We start from the raw sequence: 20,264 nt of genomic DNA, 5'->3' as shown, positions 1-20,264 counted from the left end.
GATAAAGGATTCCTATACTTGAGGGTAAGAAATGCAAAACCGGCAAACTGAGGACATACTTTGAGGGTGACGTGCTGGAAGACAGCCAAAGGAGAACAGACACTTGAAGATCATTACAGTGATGTTTGCATCTTTTATCATCATTCTCAGTACGTGCCTACCCAATAGCTGGTGAAGTCAACAGGAACCTCTCCATTAGCGTCAGCAGAAATTGGATAAGGTCCCAGGTGCTTCCTACTTCTGAAGCGTACTCAGAAGTGTACTACTGAGGTCTTAAGTGTATTTCTCGACATACTTCATCATGGTGAGCTTTGGAATTGAACTGAGCACTATAACGCTGCTCTGCAATGCTTCCTGTCCCCTCAGTCTCTGACAATGCCGCACTGCTCATGAATTTGGTTGACTGATTTCAAAGAACTGAAGGAACAAATGGTGTTAAAAATAAGCGGAGTCAGAAAACACTAACAATTCATAGCTTTAAATTACTTGATTTTTCCAACAGAAAGAAGCACCACTTCCTTAAATAAAATCTGTTTTGTACTTTGTGTCTCTATGTCACATTTCATTGATATATTACAAAATACTGTGTTTTTTATTATCACATAACTCTACGTACGGCGTACTATCCATTTGACATACCTTGTTCACAATATGTACCCGTTGTTCCAAGGGGACAGTGACATGTGTAGCCCTTAGGCAGCGGCACGCAGGTACCACCTTGCTTACACAGATGTGGAGGATGGTGCTCTGGTTCACAGACTGACACTGTTTCTGTGCAAAATGCACCTTTCCACCCAGTGAGGCAGTCACAGCTGTGGTGGGTAAGTGAAAGGAAAGAATGCAACATTATTACCTAAAGAAATCAAATGTCAGTAGCAATATAACAAAGATTTTCAAGTTTGGATACCTACATTAAGTCATTTGATCCAGAACGGTTAAAAGAAAAGTGTAGTAACAAAACTTCTCATTTAACTTTTTGATATGTTTATTTTATTGTAAAAGAAAACCGTACCTAGTAGGAAACATTTTATTTTCAATCTTAGAACTACAATATTAGCACCCGTAAAAAAAAAAATTAAAAAAAATAAAAAAGGCAGCTTGTAGCTTTTTTGTGTTTTGCTCTACAAATAACTCAAAAAGACTTTGGCTTCATAAACCAGGAGGAGTCAAAGTGGACATTAAAAGGGAAAGGAAAGCAGTGAATAGCAGCCATAAAAATAAAAACAGATGGTAGTATCAGGGAACTGCTAACAATTCCAAATTTTAGCTAGTAACAGGAGTCTGTCAGCAACTGCCTTTCACTTAGACATTATTCATTTGCTAAATTCTTATAATCGGCACATTAGAGGTAGGTTTGGTGAAGCACTTGATGGAAAAAAGGATAGTGGATTTGACCATGAAAGAGGTGGCAATCAGTGTTATGTATCTATGATTGGAAATCTATGCCATAAGCAAATTCTCTAAACGGACTGAATCGTTGGAATTGTTAGTGTCCACTACTCCTTATGCCTTTCTTCCATCCAGGCCAGGAGAATATAAGAAAAAAAATCACATTAACCTGTAAATCTAAAATTAGTATGAATTTTATACAAATTGTTAAATACAATTGATGCTAAAATTCCCTCCTTACTAAAAAGTTCCAAAATAGTTAAAATGAAACATGCTAAACTATTTTTGTTTTAGGATTTAGTGACACTTTATGACGGAAAAATTATTCCCCTGAATAAAAGCACTTACTGGCTTTTCCTGGAAGTTCTGTCTCTCAAGGCTAAGAATGAAACTTCGTCTACTTTGATTGATTCTTAGTCCATGTCCTTTTCTGTACGTGCAAAATCTTGAATTTTTCTTCAGACTCACTGAGTTACACTTTCTCCATTAATCAGCCCACTGTTTCCGGGCAAAGCATAATAAGGAATCTGTGAAACTCTGCTGTTTCACCAAACCTTGAGATCAGACCACAACATGTAAAGAAAGCACAGCCAAGCAGCCCTTCAGAGTGATATTTGGAATGAAGGGGAAAAGAGGACAGGACCTTGGAAAAGCAAAAGCACCTCAATTCATCAAAGACAGCATCAGAATGCTTTCTGTCTCAGCTATAAATGTTATGCTTTGATGCACGAAAGCTTCTGATAAGGGGAAGTAATTTAACACCCTGTGAGCAAACAGAAATATCCATTTCTTGGGCTATGAAGAAGGGTATTTGGAGCTGAAGGTACTGCTGTTGCGCAGCACACACAAAGGTTCCTCCCTTTCCCCTTGCTTGTGTCTGCATATGTCTGTTTAAGTTTCTTTTCATTCTTGTCTTTTAGGACCTAATAAAAGCTAGGTTTTTAAATGAGTTGAAAATCATTTGCACAGAGCTGAACATGTTTGCTGTGGTCTACAGTGGCAAAGGTCTATGAATAGATGCAACCTCTCCTACTTGACACTCCCAAGCAAGTTGGACTGGGATTGAGAAATTTAGATCTAAAATTTCCTAAACTACAGATACAAGGGAAGAGGCAGCATTTCAAATCCTTGCCATCATGTGGCCTGCCATGCTGGTCTAGTTTTCTCTGTTTTCTTGGTTGTGGTTGCTTATTGTTTTTCCAGGCCAGGAGGACCCAGTGGCTTGCAACATCTCTAGTGCCTTGACTCTCAGGGATTTAAAGACCCATTTAGAATCACTGAATATCTCAAGTTGGAAGGGACCCATAATCATTGTCGAGTCCAATTCCCTGCTCCTCGCAGATCATATGACTAAAAGCATCATCCAGACGCTCCTTGAATTCCTTTAGATATAAGAGGTGAGATTCATTCTGAGATCAAGACACGTAATTTTATGTTACGTTGGGAGACCAGATGGCCTCTAGTTGCCTTTCTAGAGGTATGTGGGAGAGGCAGCTTGAGACCAGGGAGACAAGATTCTGACAGACCACTGAATGCTCAAGTTTAGGCAATGGGATCTTTGAGTAGGTGCCCGAGCTCATGCTAATCAGAAGCGATCCAGCTGAAAGAGTCAGGGGAACTGGAGCACCATCCATCCCACAAACCAATACATGCATGACTCTAATGATGAGGTGCTGCATTCAATTGTCTCAACACAGGCATTTAGTGCCATCTGACGTGCCATGGTATATCTGAGAGATCTGTGTGAAACTACCAGATAAGAAGGAAGAACTGCAGACTTGTTCTAGACACCCTACAAAGACCATAAAAGTTATCCCAGGATCTGTGCCATACAATGTCAAGGTTTAAACACCTGGAGACACCCTAAGTTTATGTGTTGTAGGAGCTAAATCTCACTGCAAGATACTTTCCTATTTTCAGGGTTTTTGAAGAACGTGGATTAAATTGATTCTTCTGTGCTCCAGCTTTTGAGTTTCTCAAGAGCAAGTGCCAAAACATCTCTGACTTTTTCTCTAACAGATTTTTACGTGGAGAAAGAATAGTAAGGCTTTCATATACAACTTTGATAGCGTGTCCGAGAGGAAACTGGATAATCTTGAATACCCTAGTTTTGCAAAGGATTCTTAATTGGATGCACTTCATAGAATATACATGGCAAAGTCAGCCAGTGCAGGAAGCAAGAACTCTCAAATTCACAGCTCCCAGAGAAATACAACAAAAGACACCACTTCAAGTGCTGTAATTTTTGTATATAGAAAGTTCAAGTATGGTTTAATTTAATGCCTTTTTCTTGTTTATTTCTTGTCAAATGCTTCATAGTGTCATGCAGTGTTCACAGAATGGCTTTCCAGGCTCAAATTCCCTTACCAAAGCCAAACTGAACTTTCAAATAAGTAACACGGTTTCTAAACAAGTAAGGACAACAAGTTTATGTCACTGTTGATTACAGACCAAAACCTGAAATTTATTATATAAGAATTCAGGCAACATTTTAAAAAAATCATGAAAAGTAATTTCATTTGATAAACTATGTAAGCAATATGTTTGTATGCTACTAAACAAAATCCTAATCAAACCAGAAGCATTTCTTAAACCTTACAGGGAAATAACTGAAGGTCCTAAAGGATTTTTGTGAAGGAACTGGAAAGTTAGCTTACATCCAATGTGGTTTTCTAAGCTAAACAAAGAGCATTCTTACATTAAACATAGAAAATATCACGTTTAAAATGTGATGCTCACTGATAGCAAACCTGCAACTTCCTAGAGTTAGCAAATGTGGTGTCATATCAATAAAATAACCTTATAGTAGTAAAGGAGGGATTCAGCTCTGCAAACTCAAACATTTGAATTTAGGTGTCTACGTGTAAGATGTGCATATACTCAATGGAGATCAGAGGCTCAATTAATTTACCTAATTAGTTAGACCAACTGACGCCAGGCAGAGGTTTAGTGCCATCTGAAACTCCCTAGGGTATCTCATCTGGCCTCTGACTACTATTCCAGGAGGAACTGTCACATTTGTCAACATCGTATGAGTAACTCAGATACTGCAGGACATCTCAAATTCATATTGGTCTCTAGTGGCCACATCAGCCTACCCAAAGTACTGGTCATTTCTGGATATAGTTCTTAAATTTTTATTGTATTGGAACTGAAAGATGCTAAGCAGTGGAGGAGAGCTCTAAATAAAAGTGGCTTTAAATATAGGCAGTAGAAAACCAGAACATTAATGAAAAACAGTCTATCTTCAGGCTAGAAGGTAAAACTGTAGTCTGAAGAAATTAAGACTGGAAGGAAATTAACTATATTTAAACAAAGAACACAATGGAATGCTGCAAAAGTGTCCTATTAAATAAGCCAAATTGGATGACAATTTTTAGATCTCAGATCCACCCCCAGAAGTAGAAAATTTTATTAAACTATTCCACAAGAATTAGAGAAATGCCTTTTCCCTTACAAACTATAAAAGTATGTCTTTGCATTAAAGATTGGTTCTGTCCTTGCACTGAAAATTGGTTCTAATCAAATCTAACGTAATAATGAAACTACAGCAGCTCATTTTACGGGGTATCCCTCTACCATCTAGGGATATGATTTCCTAAACTTAAGTGGCTAGTGGTATTTGAAAGCTATAGAGTACTGAGAAATCCACATGAGGGTTGGAGATATGACAGAAGACTTATGCAAGTTCTAAGCTCTTCTGAAGCAGCAGCCGAAGGCCAAATGGCCTACCCAGGCGTATCTAAAGTGACACTACATGCTTACATTTAGCAAACTGAATCCTGCCCATTATGTCTGATGTTCTGTTCAAAGTGCACAGAAGACATACTTTTACTTCAGCAACAAGCAATAGCCATAATGCACCATGGACAATCTTGTTATATCTAATTTTCTACTTTGTATGATTTTGTGCCATGAATAAAATAATGGGGGATATTATTGTCCCTTGAATATAAGATTCTTCATTTTATTATTCAAGTATTTCCTCTTATTTTGTTAAGACATAGTAGCTGTGCTCATAGTAGTGTGCTGGGCAGAATGTAAAGTTTAATGCTGTATATTTCTGCTTCTATTTAAATCAAAGCATTATCCCTATAGCAACTGCATATACAGCTTAACAGCATTGCACACTTTCTGGCAGGGTGGTGAAAGCAAGATATAAAAATAGCCCAAAACAACAACAAAAACCTCTGAAGAGATCTCATTTCAGTAGAAAAAATATATAAACTCAAATCCAGTTCCCTCAAGGACTCTGCTCTTGAAAAGAACACCGGTGATTTGAAAACAGAAAGAAGTTCTCTCTGAGAAAATGTGAGACCGTATTGACAGCTACTGTACATTGACAAAAATGATATACATGCTACATCCACACCTCTTTGGCAATGTTTCACTTTTAGCGTGAGAAAAAAAGGTGGCCATTACTGGTACATGCATGCTCATATACATAGTCTGTGAAGATCTATCTGTCCTGAAATATGAGGAGAGGAATACATTTCAGTAGTAGTGCACTAAAAATTAAAAACAAACAAACAAACAAAACCCAGAAAAAACAAATTACAATAACAATCCCTAAACAAATCTGGAATACAAATTATGAAACTATAATGATGAAAAAGAACTTTGCCTCTAATATCAAGCTTCCAATGTAGCTGTGTCACCAGCTGCCACTCTAGCCTGCCACCTGCTTTCCAAATGTTCTCTAGATCTTGCTGCTGGTGGCTCTGTGTACCTTATAGACATGAAGATGACTTAGCGCAGCTGGGGTAAGTTGTTGAAGCAAGGATTTAGTGTGGTGTAGGTGGGCAGATGGGAGCTGCATGCTTCAGCCTACATTCCTGATATATTTTTTTCCTTGAAGTTTTGGGTTTGTATTTTAGTACAGCCTTACTAGCTTTAGAAGCACTAGTTTTGTACAGGTTTTCTTATAGATGAAGATCTGTCTCAGGGGCAGTGAAACCAATTACCATATAATTCTCTCTCCAACACACAGTTAGTAGAATGCTTTTAGCTTGACAGGTATGCAAAAATCTTTTCTTTGTAGCACACAGAAGGACATGTCTTTGTTGTTTTGAAGAAGAATCATACACAGAGGCTCCAAAGTGCAAAGCCTGTTTTTTTCTTCTAATCTGTTATGCTGTCTGCAGTGTTTTCAGTCCATGTCTTCAGATGTTTTAAATCAGCACTTTACTCTTTTTTAAAAAATTATGCAAATACATGTAAATAAATGAAGACATGTGGAAGCACGAGGGGAAGCAAGTATAATTAATCTTGGCAGATACTTTCAAAATCAAAAGTGCTCCTCAGCAAAGGTTTTACAGCTGTGTTATAAAGTGTTTGAAAACAAGATTTATTACAATGGAAGTGTTGGCACACAACAGCAATTTGGAACTACAAATATACTTCCTTCTTGTATTCTTCCTTCTTGCCTTACAGTCTGGAGACTAAGATCCATCTACACTTAGTGATAAGGCATGAAAGACCATAGACTCGTCTTCTGGGCCAGATCTTCTTGCCATCGCTTACTATCCCACAGATCAGCCCTGTGAACAGCTTGTATGATGCATGGACATAGTTTGAGCAATTTTACCACGGGATCCTTACTAACACACCTTGTTTTGTTTGAAATGTGTTAAGAAGGTCTTACATGAGCAGGCCAGCCAGCAGATATGGAACAGCAATGGTGAACGAACAGTCCAGAATGGCATGAAGAGTGACCAGGGAAGGTGCATTTGAGAATCAGGAAGGTATCTACAGAAATCACAACTGGAGGCACAGAGAACTGTGTGTATTAGGGAGAGACTGAGCAGGAAAGAAGGATGCACAGGTGCCAGGTAAGGGAGTTCCTAAGGATTTAAACTGGCTCAGAACTTCCTGATGTTGGGCAGTCTGTGGTTTACTCCAGATAAGGGGTTCTTAGATGAAAATACTAATTTCCAGGAAACAGAAGTCATCTATTTTTGCCCCATTAGCCACGTTCAGACATTAAGACCGTCAAGCTCTCCTCTTTGCTATTTGTTAGAATCATAGAATCATAGGGTTGGAAGGGACCTCTGGAGATCATCTAGTCCAACCCCCCTGCCAGAGCAGGGTCACCTAGAGCAGGTTGCACAGGAACGCATCCAGGCGGGTTTGGAATGTCTCCAGAGTTGGAGACTCCACCACCTCTCTGGGCAGCCTGTTCCAGGGCTCTGCCACCCTCAAAGGAAAGAAGTTCCTCCTCATGTTTAGGTGGAACTTCCTATGCTCAAGTTTGTGCCCATTACCTCTTGTCCTGTCCCTGGGCACCACTAAAAAGATCCTGGCCCCATCCTCCTGACACCCACCCTTTAAGTATTTATAAGTGTTGATAAGGTCCCCCCTCAGCCATCTTTTTTCCAGACTGAAGAGACCCAAATCCCTCTTTCTTCAGGAGAGGTGTTCCAGTCCCCTAATCGTCTTGGTAGCCCTTTGCTGCACCCTCTCCAGCAGTTCCCTGTCCCTCTTGAACCGGGGAGCCCAGAACTGGACACAGTACTCCAGGTGCGGCCTCACCAGTGCAGAGTAGAGGGGAAGGATGACCTCCCTCGACCTGCTGGCCACACTCTTCTTGATGCACCCCAGGATGCCATTGGCCTTCTTGGCCATAAGGGCACATTGCTGACTCATGGTCATCCTGTTGTCCACCAGGACTCCCAGGTCCCTTTCCACTGAGCTGCTCTCCAGCAGGTCAGCCCCCAAACTGTACTGGTGCATGGGGTTATTCCTCCCCACGTGCAGCACCCTACACTTGCCCTTGTTGAATTTCATAAGGTTCCTCTTTGCCCAGATCTCCAACCTGTTCTCAGAGAACCTTGTTCTCTGCTAGCTAGGCTGCTCACTTAGTTTTTGAAAAATATCATTCTTAAATATGCATTTTGCAGTAATTCTGGATGCCAGTGACTTCAGTGGAGAAGAACCAGTCCATAAAATTTCTTTAAAAAGGTTCCCAGGAAGCATCCTAACATAATTTTAATATTTTAGTTTTGATTTTATTAATGTAAGATTAAAATTCTCTGTGTAACTGAATGAACCCTTCAGCAGTTTTGTTTCTTTCTTTCTAATAAGATGATAAGTTCCTGGAGACTTCTGTTGTCAAGCCACTAAATTACCACAGTTATTAGTCTAGAGATCAGTCTATGCCATAGTCTACAAAAAAATATATACTTACTAAACAGTAGAGCCACTTTCTATGCACTTCCCACCATTTCTGCATTTTATTAAACTACATGGGGAATCTTTACATTGTCCAACACTGCGACCAGAATTGGGATGACCTTCTGGAGTCCCTGGTGATTTAAAGTCTTGATTCATGCCAGTGCGAACTTGAATATCAAAAATGCAACCTCAAAAGTAGAAAGAAAAAAAAATAAATGAAGTTTAAAACAGATAAAGTAAGTCAAAACAAATCAAACAACAGGACAGTGTCAAGCCTCAACGAACAGGTTCCACCAGGACGTCTTCAGTGGATGGGCAACCATACCATTTACATGAGTTAAAGGTATGCCGGCTACTTTCTGTTCAGGCATATGAGTGGATGATTCTAAGTTCCTTCATTTAATGAGGTAAACCAATAGAAGTCATTTCTCAAGGAACAGACAGAATACAAACTCAGTGACTAAGGAATGACGAGATGTAATTTTGTGTTTACATACGCATGCTCTTACAGGAATGCATTTATATCAGATAAAAGCAGTCCAAAAAAAATCCAGAAAAAAAGAGAATAGACACCAAGAAGTCTGTTTCCAGAGAAGTTTCTCCAGAGAACACTGACTAATATAATGTAGGCAGAGAACGTGGACTTGAATTTCCTTAAGTTGAAAAGAACACATTCAGGGAAAGACACAGATACCCCCCTTCTTAAGTGAGTGCTTCTGTCCCTGGTTGATACAGATCATGTTGCACATGACCACATTTTAAAGTAGGTGTAGGCTGCTCCTTTAGGCCCATATTCTTGGAAAATAATTCAGAAGTTTAATGTATACTAGTAAGGTAAATACTTCCAGGGCCTGTTACTTAGTCCTGTGGGCAAGCAACCTGGTGTAGTCACAATTATATTACCAAATTTTTATTACCTTCCAGAACATCTGCATCCAGCCTATAGATGGGAAATGGTCCCTAGATTATGTTAAATCCCTAAATACATGAAAGACTTGTTTGGAAAAACTATAGTTGTAACAGACCAAATATTTGTTAGGGACCATTGTAAGAATTTATTTGTAGAGATGATTGAGTGCCAGTGCCAGGATCTATGTCCTGACATTCTTTTAATTTCCTAAGTGTATCCCAAGTGAAAAGAGGAGCTGAAGCTTCAGAGTGAAGCAGAGATGTTGCCTGCTTGCTACCTTCAGGCAGCTCCTGCAAGCCTGTGGGCTTTCTGGGGATTACCTCTTTGGAGAGTCTTTGCTCTTCCTAGTGACTGCGCAGGAATCTTAGCCTTATGGGTCTAACTTAATTGATCAGTATTTCTGAATCACATTTCCAGATCCACATGTCTATTTATGTACTGCAAAGGTGAAGATTATGCCATATATTATATCTATTTGCATCAAACCCTAAGTAACTTTTCAAAATATACATGAACATCCCCGTGATTTAGAGTCATATTTAAAGGTAGCCTTAAGGATTTTTGAAATGTCATCCAGGTCTTTACATAAATATATACAATTTTAAACTAAAAATCAGGTTTTAAACCACTTCCGTTAAACCAGTACAGTAATGTATTTGGAAATGTTTATACTTTTCTAAACCTGGTTTACACAATTTAGCTGAGATATCGTGAATTCCTATGGTGCTTGAAATCACAAGAATAGTAGGTATCCAGTGGTTAATGCCAGAGGCTCTCTGCTTAATATTAAAAGCAGGGACAAAATATGATATGGAGATTGCAAGTAAGTATCACACTGTTTTTAAAAAAAATCCCTTAATATAAGTTTTTGCATGATTCACTAAAATGCCATAAGAAAAATACTTGCACCTGAAAGACACAATGAATGCCCAATTGTGATTTTTTTTTAAACACATAATTTGTTTTGAACAAAACATGAGCAATGTTTATAGCAAGATAACTATTTTAACTACTGTTAGAACACTGTTAGTGAAAGCAGCTTTCTTAGACAGGCATTTTCCATATTACACACATTTTGTAGTTCTGTTTATATTGACACATAACTGGTAATTCAAAAGCTCCTATTAAGCAATTTAAAAATAACCTAGTTTGATGATTATTTGCTATCTCCATATTATTGTTTCTTTGCTTTTAACAGTGTTGGTTTTAGGCCACCGTATGCTCAGTAAATCCTAACTAATGTTTCATCTGTTTATCAGTAGCAGATAAAGCATGTTCTGTTCTCCTGAGTCTTGCTGGAGTGCTAAGAGAAAGCAGCCCAGAGCTCTGTGTAAACAATGGAAAGCACAGTGAGTACCCAAGAACTGGTAAGGTCATAATGGAAAAAAATAAACTGGCATTTGTGTTGATGACTGGTTTAACTGTACCAGCAGAACAACTAGGTTAGAAACAGTTCTTGACCCTTGTAAACAAAGCTTATAGAAGGTACAAGAGTGTTTTGGCCCAGCTTTATGAGTTCAACTGATTTTTTCATTTATTTTTCTTATTTCTTCTAATTCTTAGTCAGCGGGATGCAGATGAAGCAGAGCAGCAATTTAAGCCTGTTGTAGCAAGCACTGTGCAACCTTCTGCAGAGGGATCAGCTGATGAATGCTCCTTCTTTCTGACCTGAATTCCCTTTGCTCTGCCAGTTCTGGGCCTCTTTTGCTGAGAAACTGCCAACTATTCTCAATAGCGAAGAGCCAAGCTCGCAAGAGGAACTCAAAAGAAGTTTCTGAATTTGTGAGTTAAACTTAGTTTGCTCCTGAAGATCAGTTTGATGCAAGTAATCTGAAATCAGACACAACAAGACAGTGCATTCACAGAGGATATACTACCTTCCTGTTTGTAATCTTTTGTTCAATGATTCCTTAGACCACACTTGAGCTTTCTGTCAATGACTTTTCTTTACTCTCAATTTAATTTATAGCCTTCGCCCCAGCCAAGCAGAGCTCACAAACCACCAACCAGCCACCAACCATGGATTAAGGAAACTTCGGAGATTATAATAAAAAATATGACTTCATTAGTCAGCTTAATTTTTTTTTTTAATATATCCTTATACAAAAAATTTTTTTCAAAAATTTCTCTCTAGTCTCCCTTAGCTGCTTGTAAGCTCTTGGTACTAATTTGACTAAAAAAATACACAAAGCAAGCATTTTCAAGATGTACTAAAAATGCAGCAAGAGAACTGTCCGAAATAGATACATAGATAAACTGTGATCTACCTGAATGTAGTACTGAATTTACACATTTCTAAAATTCTAACTGTCCTAAAGCGCTTTGCTTTTTCCCTGTTTTTCTTGACTTGTTGTGCGTAGTGGGGTGTTTGTCTAGAAGGGAAGATGGCCCCCACAATGACTAGCCAGTGCTGCTCTGAGCTGTGACCCAAACACCCAGAAGGCCTGTATGAATCATACCACACTACAACGGAAGAGGCAACACTGATTAAAAACTACTTCAGAAGTCACTTTCCTTCTGTGATATCTGTGATACAGGAACACAATAAGTAGTCTTTATCCTGGCAAGCTTGCAGTATATTCTAACTTACTATGAACATGAACTTTGACCACAAGGCTATATTTGTCCGTATCTGGAAATCAACTGAGGTCTGGGTTTACTTTATTTTAAAAAGTGACTGCAGTTGCTGGAATTTTATTTACTGGTTTTGCAAAATCATTTATGTGAAGAGGTGGCTCTTTCAGTGCGGAAGAGGTTCTTCAACAGTTCAGCTTTACGATAAGAGCTTCTTTTGCCTTTTTACTCCTCCATTTAATACTATTTGCTGTCAAACAACAGATTGCCTCTATAGGCATACTTCATCCTATTTGTGAACAGGATCACAGGAACAATCAGTTGCTGCTCCCTCTCTGCTCTTCACTTATTTCTAGATGCAAGTCCTGTCTCTTCGTCAATTGCTTCTATGGCTAGAGACTGCAACCTGCTGTCACGGTAGCACAGAACACAAAACATCAGAGCTTTCCCTCTTTATTTCTCCCTAACACCAGATTTCTCTCTGCCTGCCTCAGAGAGATGAGGTCTGGAAGTTCACCTGTAACTTCTATCTTTTTCCAAATAATTCTCTGTCCTGTTTTGTGTAGGTGGGTCGTACTGTTGAACTGTGCAGACCTGAACATGAGGCAGCTGGTTTTATATTCCATTTCAGATTGTGCCTAATGGGCAGGCTGAGTCTCTTTGGCCACAAGACTTGCAGCTACCTAAAACCCACACTGACTTTTTAGAGCAGCTGCAGTATGCTCTGCTATGCACCTCTGAAAACTCTCAAAGGTCCCTTAATTACACCATTATAGGAAAATGAAGAAAAGCTGTACACTTACGTAAACTATCCTACCATGTTCCCATTTACAAAAGGCTCCTTTAAGCCCACAAGGAGCTACAAATTCAGATGAAGCTCAAAGTTCAGGGCACCTCAAACTCCAAATGAACTTGGCTGCTTCATCTGAGCTCTACCTTTATCAGTTTCTTCAGCTTCTCACAGGGGCTGAAGGAAGTTTTCTAAATTGTTCAAGGTACCATCAAACATTCTTCAGCCTATCAAAAAATCTCTAGGTGCTGATCCCCAAATGTCCTAAACTTAAAATTCCCAATCTTTTGGTTATTAAATTACAGTTTATTAAAAACATTTATTTTCAGTTTCCTCCTCCCCCATGGAAGTTAATTGAACAACAACTGCTAAAGGCATGCAGGTAAGGGAGGAAATGGTCTGAAACAGTAGCTGTGCCAAGTAAAAATCCTAACCAATTGCACACCGACACTGGGGACAGTCAGTCTGCAGCAGCAAGGCTGTCCTCAGTGTTTCTTGATCCAGTAGTGATTGCTTACAAAAGGAGAGGCACACTCTGGTATTAGAAGCAAAATGGTTTTAATAAATCATGTCTTTAAAAGCAGCCAACAGCAGCTTTCCAAAAGTCTGAGTGGTTTAATCAACTCTGTGCTAGGTAAATTTATCTTGACTGTCACTTCCAGAGTTTTCCTGTGAGGTCCCTATAGCTGCAGATTGGATGAAGTAAAATGGTTCAAAAATGTCTTTTATGTTAGTGGTATTGCAGTCCCCACTCTGGAGAGGGGCTATGGAGATTTATTTCTGATCCTGAGGATGCTGAGAGCTGAAACAGGGGAGGTTTCTGAGCGAGAAGAACAAATGAGATGCTGACTACATAAGAAAACGTTGTAGGAAATCGGTCATAGGGAAGCATAGCTTCCTTGAAAGTCAATACGCTGTGGAGAACAGAGACAAGCTGCTGCTGGGAACTGGAGCTGGGAATGAATTAGCAAACATAGAAGACAAAACTGAATGACAGGGACAGAGACAACTGTTTATGTGCTACACATTTGGCAAAATTTTAAGGTAGAGACTTCTTTTTAAACAGTAATAAAACCCAATAAATAGTATGGTAACTAACAGTACATGAACTTTGAAATAGTTTTTATTTTTTTGAAGAATATTTGTCCTGCATTTGTAGAAATTTTACGATCATAATACAGTCTCAACATGAGCAATGTGTAAAACTGCCAACAGGTTTGTGGTTAAAGTGAAGCACCAGAGATTCCTCTTGGTCATCCCTAACATTAACACGTCTATAAAAAAAGCCAGAAGTATTTCACACATATTGACACTGATGTTGAAACCTCTTACAGTTGTAACTCAGTAAATCATTTGGGTAAATGATTCTTGACAAGACAATGGGATAGAAGGAACAAACGGATTTAAACCAGGTAGCAGGAACTTCAGTGGGCTGATTGACCAAGAAATGTGGCTGTACCTCATGAAACGTGCTCTGTAGGTGAACTTGACTAATTATAATAGAAAATGACTCCTCTAGAATTTAGGATACCCACATCCACTTGAAGATCCTCACCCACTGAGCCTTGGGTGTAAAATTAAGAGCCACTGTATCTTTGAAGTCGAGGACATTTTATACAAATCAGCTTCAAGAGAAGGAATTATGAGCATCAGTAAAAAGCTGATAAGCAATGAATATGTTAATTATGTTAATTTACAATGTATAAATGAATGACTGTTTCAATGCTGTGTGTGCTAGCTTTGCAGAAATACCCCCTAGCACCTATTTCTGTGCAGAACTGCTAATAAACAGCTAATACCTCGACTCTGTGTGTTATTGGCTTACACACTGGGTAAACAATCCTACGAGTTTTGGGACAACACCACTGTTAAAAACTCACACAGACATTATGTTTTATATGTTAATTTGCAACCTGTTAAGAAGCTATGAAAAGTATAACTATTCCATCCATACTTCCGAAAAGACGGAGACAGATGAAATGTTAATTCATATGACTTTCTAAGTGAAAATGAGGAAGTTTCTGTGTAAGAAGAAAAAGTAAGGTGATGGCTGGAAGAGCAGCAGCTATATGGCCTTAGTGGAAATGGAGTGCAGTAGTGTATGAAAGTGAATTTTATTGCTATGCTTGCCTTTCATAATATGCCCCCAGTTTGATAATTGAGAACTCGAACTTTGCTCTGCGGTGGCATAATATTTTAATTTGAAAGGCTTTCCAGTGCTTAAAATAAATTGAAGTTTATCTCACAAATATTGAGCACATTATTTCAATGGAACTAAGGATGCAAATGAAGAAGTGTTATGAACAAATCCTTTGCTTCCTTGCTGATTTGGCAGGAGTTGAATTAAGACTTCTACAGAGCTTCAAATATCAGTTTCAAGGTAGGAATTATTATCTGTTAGAGAAATAGCTGAAATATTCCTAACAGGAATTACTTAGGTCTTGTCTAGAGACCTAGATCGTGATGTCATATCAGAAAGAAGCTTTCAGCATGAAAACTATTACCCAAACCAGCACTGCCAGTGACAATGGTCAGAGATAGCTAGGAGAAGAATCTAAACTACCGCAGAGAAAGGAAGTCCTTTTGGAGTGGTGCTGTAGAACAGGGACAGGTAAGATGAAATGATATCACGGCAGACTTCTATTTTTAACAGAAACAGAAATTATTAAAAATATGTAGCAAAGCCTCTCTCTTTCATCATATTTCTTGGTTATTGTAGTGAAATAATGAAAAAGCCACAGGAATCTCAGCCAAGGAGATCCTAGTTTGTTTCTTTGTAAGACAGAGATTTTAGATCTTTATTTCATAGGCAACTGAAACAATCTAATGCATGTTTTAAAAGGAAATGAAAACAGTATAACCTTTACCTTGAAAACCATTCTTAAATCTGGATCCCTTTGGTAGCAGTTCTGGAGTATACTCACGATAGCCTCCTAAATAAAACTGACTGAAGACATTGAGTCCAACCAGTCTCCCAGGAGAAGTGACGGTTTTATTCTTCTGATCATCCACCTTTCAATGAAACATTTATATTTGTTACAACAAAGGAATCTACCTTATTTAGGAACTCCTAATGAGAACAGGTCTCCAAACTTAACAGGGAAACACAAAAGTAATTTTTAAACTTTCCATATAGAATGTGAAAAAAAAGAACACTTTCATATAAAAGCTATCCTTCTAAAGGAAATAATGTCTTACCTTCAGCCAGCCTTTTTGGAGATATCTGCCAAGATGGATGACATGAATATCGAGTGTCAGATCAAGCAGTTTACTAATGATTGTTGCTGTGCCAGAACCTAGATTGTAGCTATATACTACTCTGCCATTACGGAGGCCTAACTCCAAGAAATCATCTCCATTCAGACCTGAAAAGACAAAAATAGAATAACTACTTATTCCAGGATTTAGTGAATACTGATGCCTAAAATAATCTCCAAATCCACTGAAAATACATCAGTTCAGGAAAATTTTAGCCACGAAGGTTTTAAGTTTTGTACATATTTTTAATATTCTCTGTTTAACTTGTAATATTATTTCCAGTATTCTTGTGGATTTAAAATAGAAACTGCAGATTTTGAACATATTTGTAGGCTTTTTGAAGGAAGATCTTTTTCACACTAGAGTAGGTTAGTGACATCCACAAAACCTGTTGAGCCTAGCGGACTTAGCAATCGTTGCTACTCCCTCCACCTGCTACATGAATAAATTCTCAACTTTCTCCAAAATCTTAAAAAAAGGAAATTGAAATTCCAACGTGGGACTAGCCCATGACTTAATTCTATTCTAGTATGCTTTCAGCTTTCGTGGTAGGTACTTTAGCAGCCTCAAAACTTGAGGGCACCTGCTGCTTTGAGGTAAGGGGAGCAACAGTGATATGGGCCCGAGGAAGCTCTAGCAGCTTCTCTCAAGCTCAGTCCTTTGACCCAAGGGAGCCTGGAGACGTTATTGCAGCTGCCCCTGATTAGGGTGGCTCCAGAGTATTTGTAATGAATTTTCTCTGGTCAGAACAACCACATGCTTCAACTCTCTGAAGTCTCATTAAACTTTCAGGTTTGAACTCATTCATTTGCAAATTTGCAGTAAATAATTTAATTTCTTTCCATTTAGGACTACATGCTATAAGTGTGGTCTGCGCTTTTCAGGTGCTATAGTATAAAATCTCCTTTGAAAGATTTTCAGTCTGACGTAAAGCCTATAAGTAAGAATTCAATTCCCAAACCCATTCTTGGTCATCCACGTAAATGGATTTTTACACTGGTATCTTTGAAGAGAATTCAATTCCTCTTCTCATGTAGGCAAAAGTGGAACCACCACTACTAAGAGAAAACACGATCATCTTGTTTCTTTTTACAAACCCCACCCTTTCTTTTGTACATACTCTTAGTAGAGTAAAAGAAATGGGATACAAATAATGGGAAGAGTGTTCTCAGTCTTGGACTGGGATGTCCTGAATTGAAATTCAAAGCCATTAATTTCTTTTTGCAGATCTCCTGTAAATTCAAGCAATTCAGTGATCAATTTCATGCCTGTAAACTGTGTTTTATTTGATATTTTCTTCTGTTTTCATAAGGCTATTTCATTTTGCATTTGTTTTATGGAAGTTCTCTTCCTGTTTGTTCTTGCGGTGTCATATGGTGGCCCTCATTTCAAATGTGTGTTTTGACGCTCCTGCCCCAACTGCATGGGGAATTTGCTTCATTTGCAAAAGATAAAGTGGGCTTTTCCCCACAAGAAGCAATGATACGTGTATCTCATCCTCCCACTGAAGCTCTGCAGGCTCCTGTTTCATGGCCAAAACTGCCATATTCCCTCATGCTTTAAATGAACACGCTGCACTAGAAATGCGGGGAGGGGGAACAGTACTCTGCTTTTTCAACACCGAAGCTTGATTTTTCTATACAGTAACTACTTTGATGCAACATGAATATAGATATATAAAGAAAAGTTTATTCCAAAGAATTTGAATACACAGCCTCTGTAGAAAATGTGCAGTTACATTCAGCTGAATAGAACACAAACACTGTTCATTTTTATGACAGTGATTTGTTCATGACTGAATGAAACCCCATTGCCTTCAGTTACACTGGCACATTACCAGTGAAGGACTTCCAAACTGAAAATAGCGATTTTTAAAAATTATTACCAAAGTTTCTATTTTCAGCAGTGTCCACAATGTACTTAACGTGATTTGGCCTGCAAAACTAGGGGAGGCACATTAAAGACAAAGTGTTGTTTAAAATGCCGTCTGAATTTTTAAAATACTTTCTTGGCAGTGAAGTACATAAAAGAAATGCAACAGTGTCAGCATTCTCCAAAATGGACCTGATGGTGAAGATAATGTTAATTAATAGCCTGCATAAATGAGACAGCTTTTCCTGTTTGGTTGGTTTTGATTCTTTTGTCTTACTCCTTGTCCATACCAAGAATAGAAAGGAAACCAGACTCTTGAGTAGGCTTCAAAGAAATAAGTTCGTCTTAAATTCACATTCTTTTTATTGACTTCTGATCCACTTATTTAGGGATTCAAAAACAGTTGATTAGTTTTTCTTACACTAGTGTAACTGCAAACAGAATCAGATCCCAAATGTTTTAACATTTTACACTTTAAAGGTTGTAAGTTAAGTGACTTAGCTATCTTAGCTATGAAAACCAATGGTGGCTATTTTGTAGAGTATACACAAATAAATTAATTTTGTTGAGGGAAAATTTCCCGCTTTTTCTGCTCTTGTATCTGTTATTAGCACTAGAGTACTTGTTACTGAAGTTTCTCTGGTCAGAACAGCTTTATTTCTCCGAAGTTTCCTTAAACGTTCAGTTTAGAACTAAATTCTTTGAAAGTAGGAAGTAAATAATTTCTTTACATTTAAGACTACATATGCTATCATTATTAGAAATCCTTCAAAAGAAAGGGTTTTTCTGGGGGGAGGAACAAGCACAGTACCTTTTTATTGCAGGAGGGCAGCAAACGAAACTTGGAATTATCTGTTTTAAACTATTTTTTACTGTCTTATATTTAAACCCTGCAGCTGTTGAAAAAGCACACTTTTATACATACCAGTTTTACGTGTCCTATAACACAGGACTACAGTAAACATCCTTTAAAAATAATTTGCACTGAGAGCAAATGTTTGATATGTATAAATAATCTCACGTTTGAGTTGCAAAACGCACACTCACCAGCACTTTCCTCTTTTTTGATGTGTGCTCTTTGAAACCACCAGTGTTTCAGAGCTTTTAATTTTGAAGATATTTGTATTCATTGTTTTTCTGTTTCCTGAAAAGAATTTATTTCTAGTCAAGTGAATAATACAGGTTTTCTCTTTTCAGACTTCTCTTTTTTTCTGTCTGATAATGATACATCCATATTTATACATATACATATTTACCTTCTCTTCTTTTATCAGTGAAGAACTATATTTGCAAGTTTTTGGAAAGGATAGATTTGTTTATTCCAGTTTGAAAGCAACGGTAGTTAGCATGTTTCCAGCCTGAATAGATCTAAAAGTTGAAAAATCTTATTTTGGAAACAGGAGGCAAAAGCTGTCACGCTATTGCAGTGCTACTATCTAAATATTCACAGGTGGATTTGCTTTTGCTTTTACATGATTACTCCCACTTATCAAATAAGTACCAAAAAACTATTTACATAAGCTTAATATATGTTAAGGCCCAACTTCACTCCGGACTCCTCTTCCCCCCTAACACCAAGCAGTGCGTGGAGGTGGGGGTCCATGGTCAGTACACAGTGGTTTCTCTCTGCTGCTCCTTCCTCCTCACACCTTGCTCTGCTCTGGACTCTCCAGGGGCTGCAGTTACTTCAGGGAACATCCATCTGCTCTGGCATGGGGTTCTCCATGGGCTGCAGCGTTGGTAACCTGCTCCTCTGTGGAGGTGGCATTGATAGAGCAGCTGGTGACACAGTAGCCTTGAACAGCACAAAACACTGGGGTGGAAAGCCCCTCAGGCCTTCCTGGTACCCAGTGAAAAAGAACATATGGTTCCCTCCTCACTGGAATAATGTAGCTAAGTTTGAAATGCTTTGTAAGCGGATATGTTAGACATCTGCTAGGTTTAGTTGGATAAAAGGAAGTCTTGAGACATTGTATCCTTGAGTAGACTAGATAGGGAGAGATGCTAGAATAAGCTAGTTTTGTGAGAACAGGAGTTGCAAACTAAGCCAAAAGACGAACTCAGTATGCGCAAAGATCGAGTTCACTAGCTGACACGGTGAGGAAGACTATCGATGACCACCAGAGCACCCTGGAAGACCACCAATGGACGTGGATGCGCATACGTCAAGGACATTTACATATATTAATGAGTTCTAGGTAATAATATGAATATGTTAATCATTTCTGGGAAATGCAATTAATACGTATATTCTGATTGCTTATAACCTTTGTAGTTGTGCAACTCGGCGCGGACACT

At 38.5% G+C, this 20,264-nt stretch overlaps 1 protein-coding gene across 1 annotated transcript in view; it reads right to left on the bottom strand.

Moving 5' to 3' along the window:
* The window catches only part of EYS (eyes shut homolog), an 884,174-nt gene that overhangs the window by 30,054 nt on the left and 833,856 nt on the right, over positions 1 to 20,264 (bottom strand). Inside the window, exons 44-47 of the mRNA XM_063330257.1 lie at positions 16,035 to 16,201; positions 15,704 to 15,848; positions 8,576 to 8,750; positions 640 to 812 (exon numbers count right to left, since the gene is read on the bottom strand). Coding sequence (XP_063186327.1) covers positions 640 to 812; positions 8,576 to 8,750; positions 15,704 to 15,848; positions 16,035 to 16,201 — 660 coding nt within the window. The remainder of the gene's footprint in view (positions 1 to 639; positions 813 to 8,575; positions 8,751 to 15,703; positions 15,849 to 16,034; positions 16,202 to 20,264) is intronic.

The sequence above is a fragment of the Chroicocephalus ridibundus genome, chromosome 3, assembly GCF_963924245.1.
Source record: "Chroicocephalus ridibundus chromosome 3, bChrRid1.1, whole genome shotgun sequence".
Taxonomy (NCBI): domain Eukaryota; kingdom Metazoa; phylum Chordata; class Aves; order Charadriiformes; family Laridae; genus Chroicocephalus; species Chroicocephalus ridibundus.
This window is presented reverse-complemented; position numbering and strand designations above follow the sequence as displayed.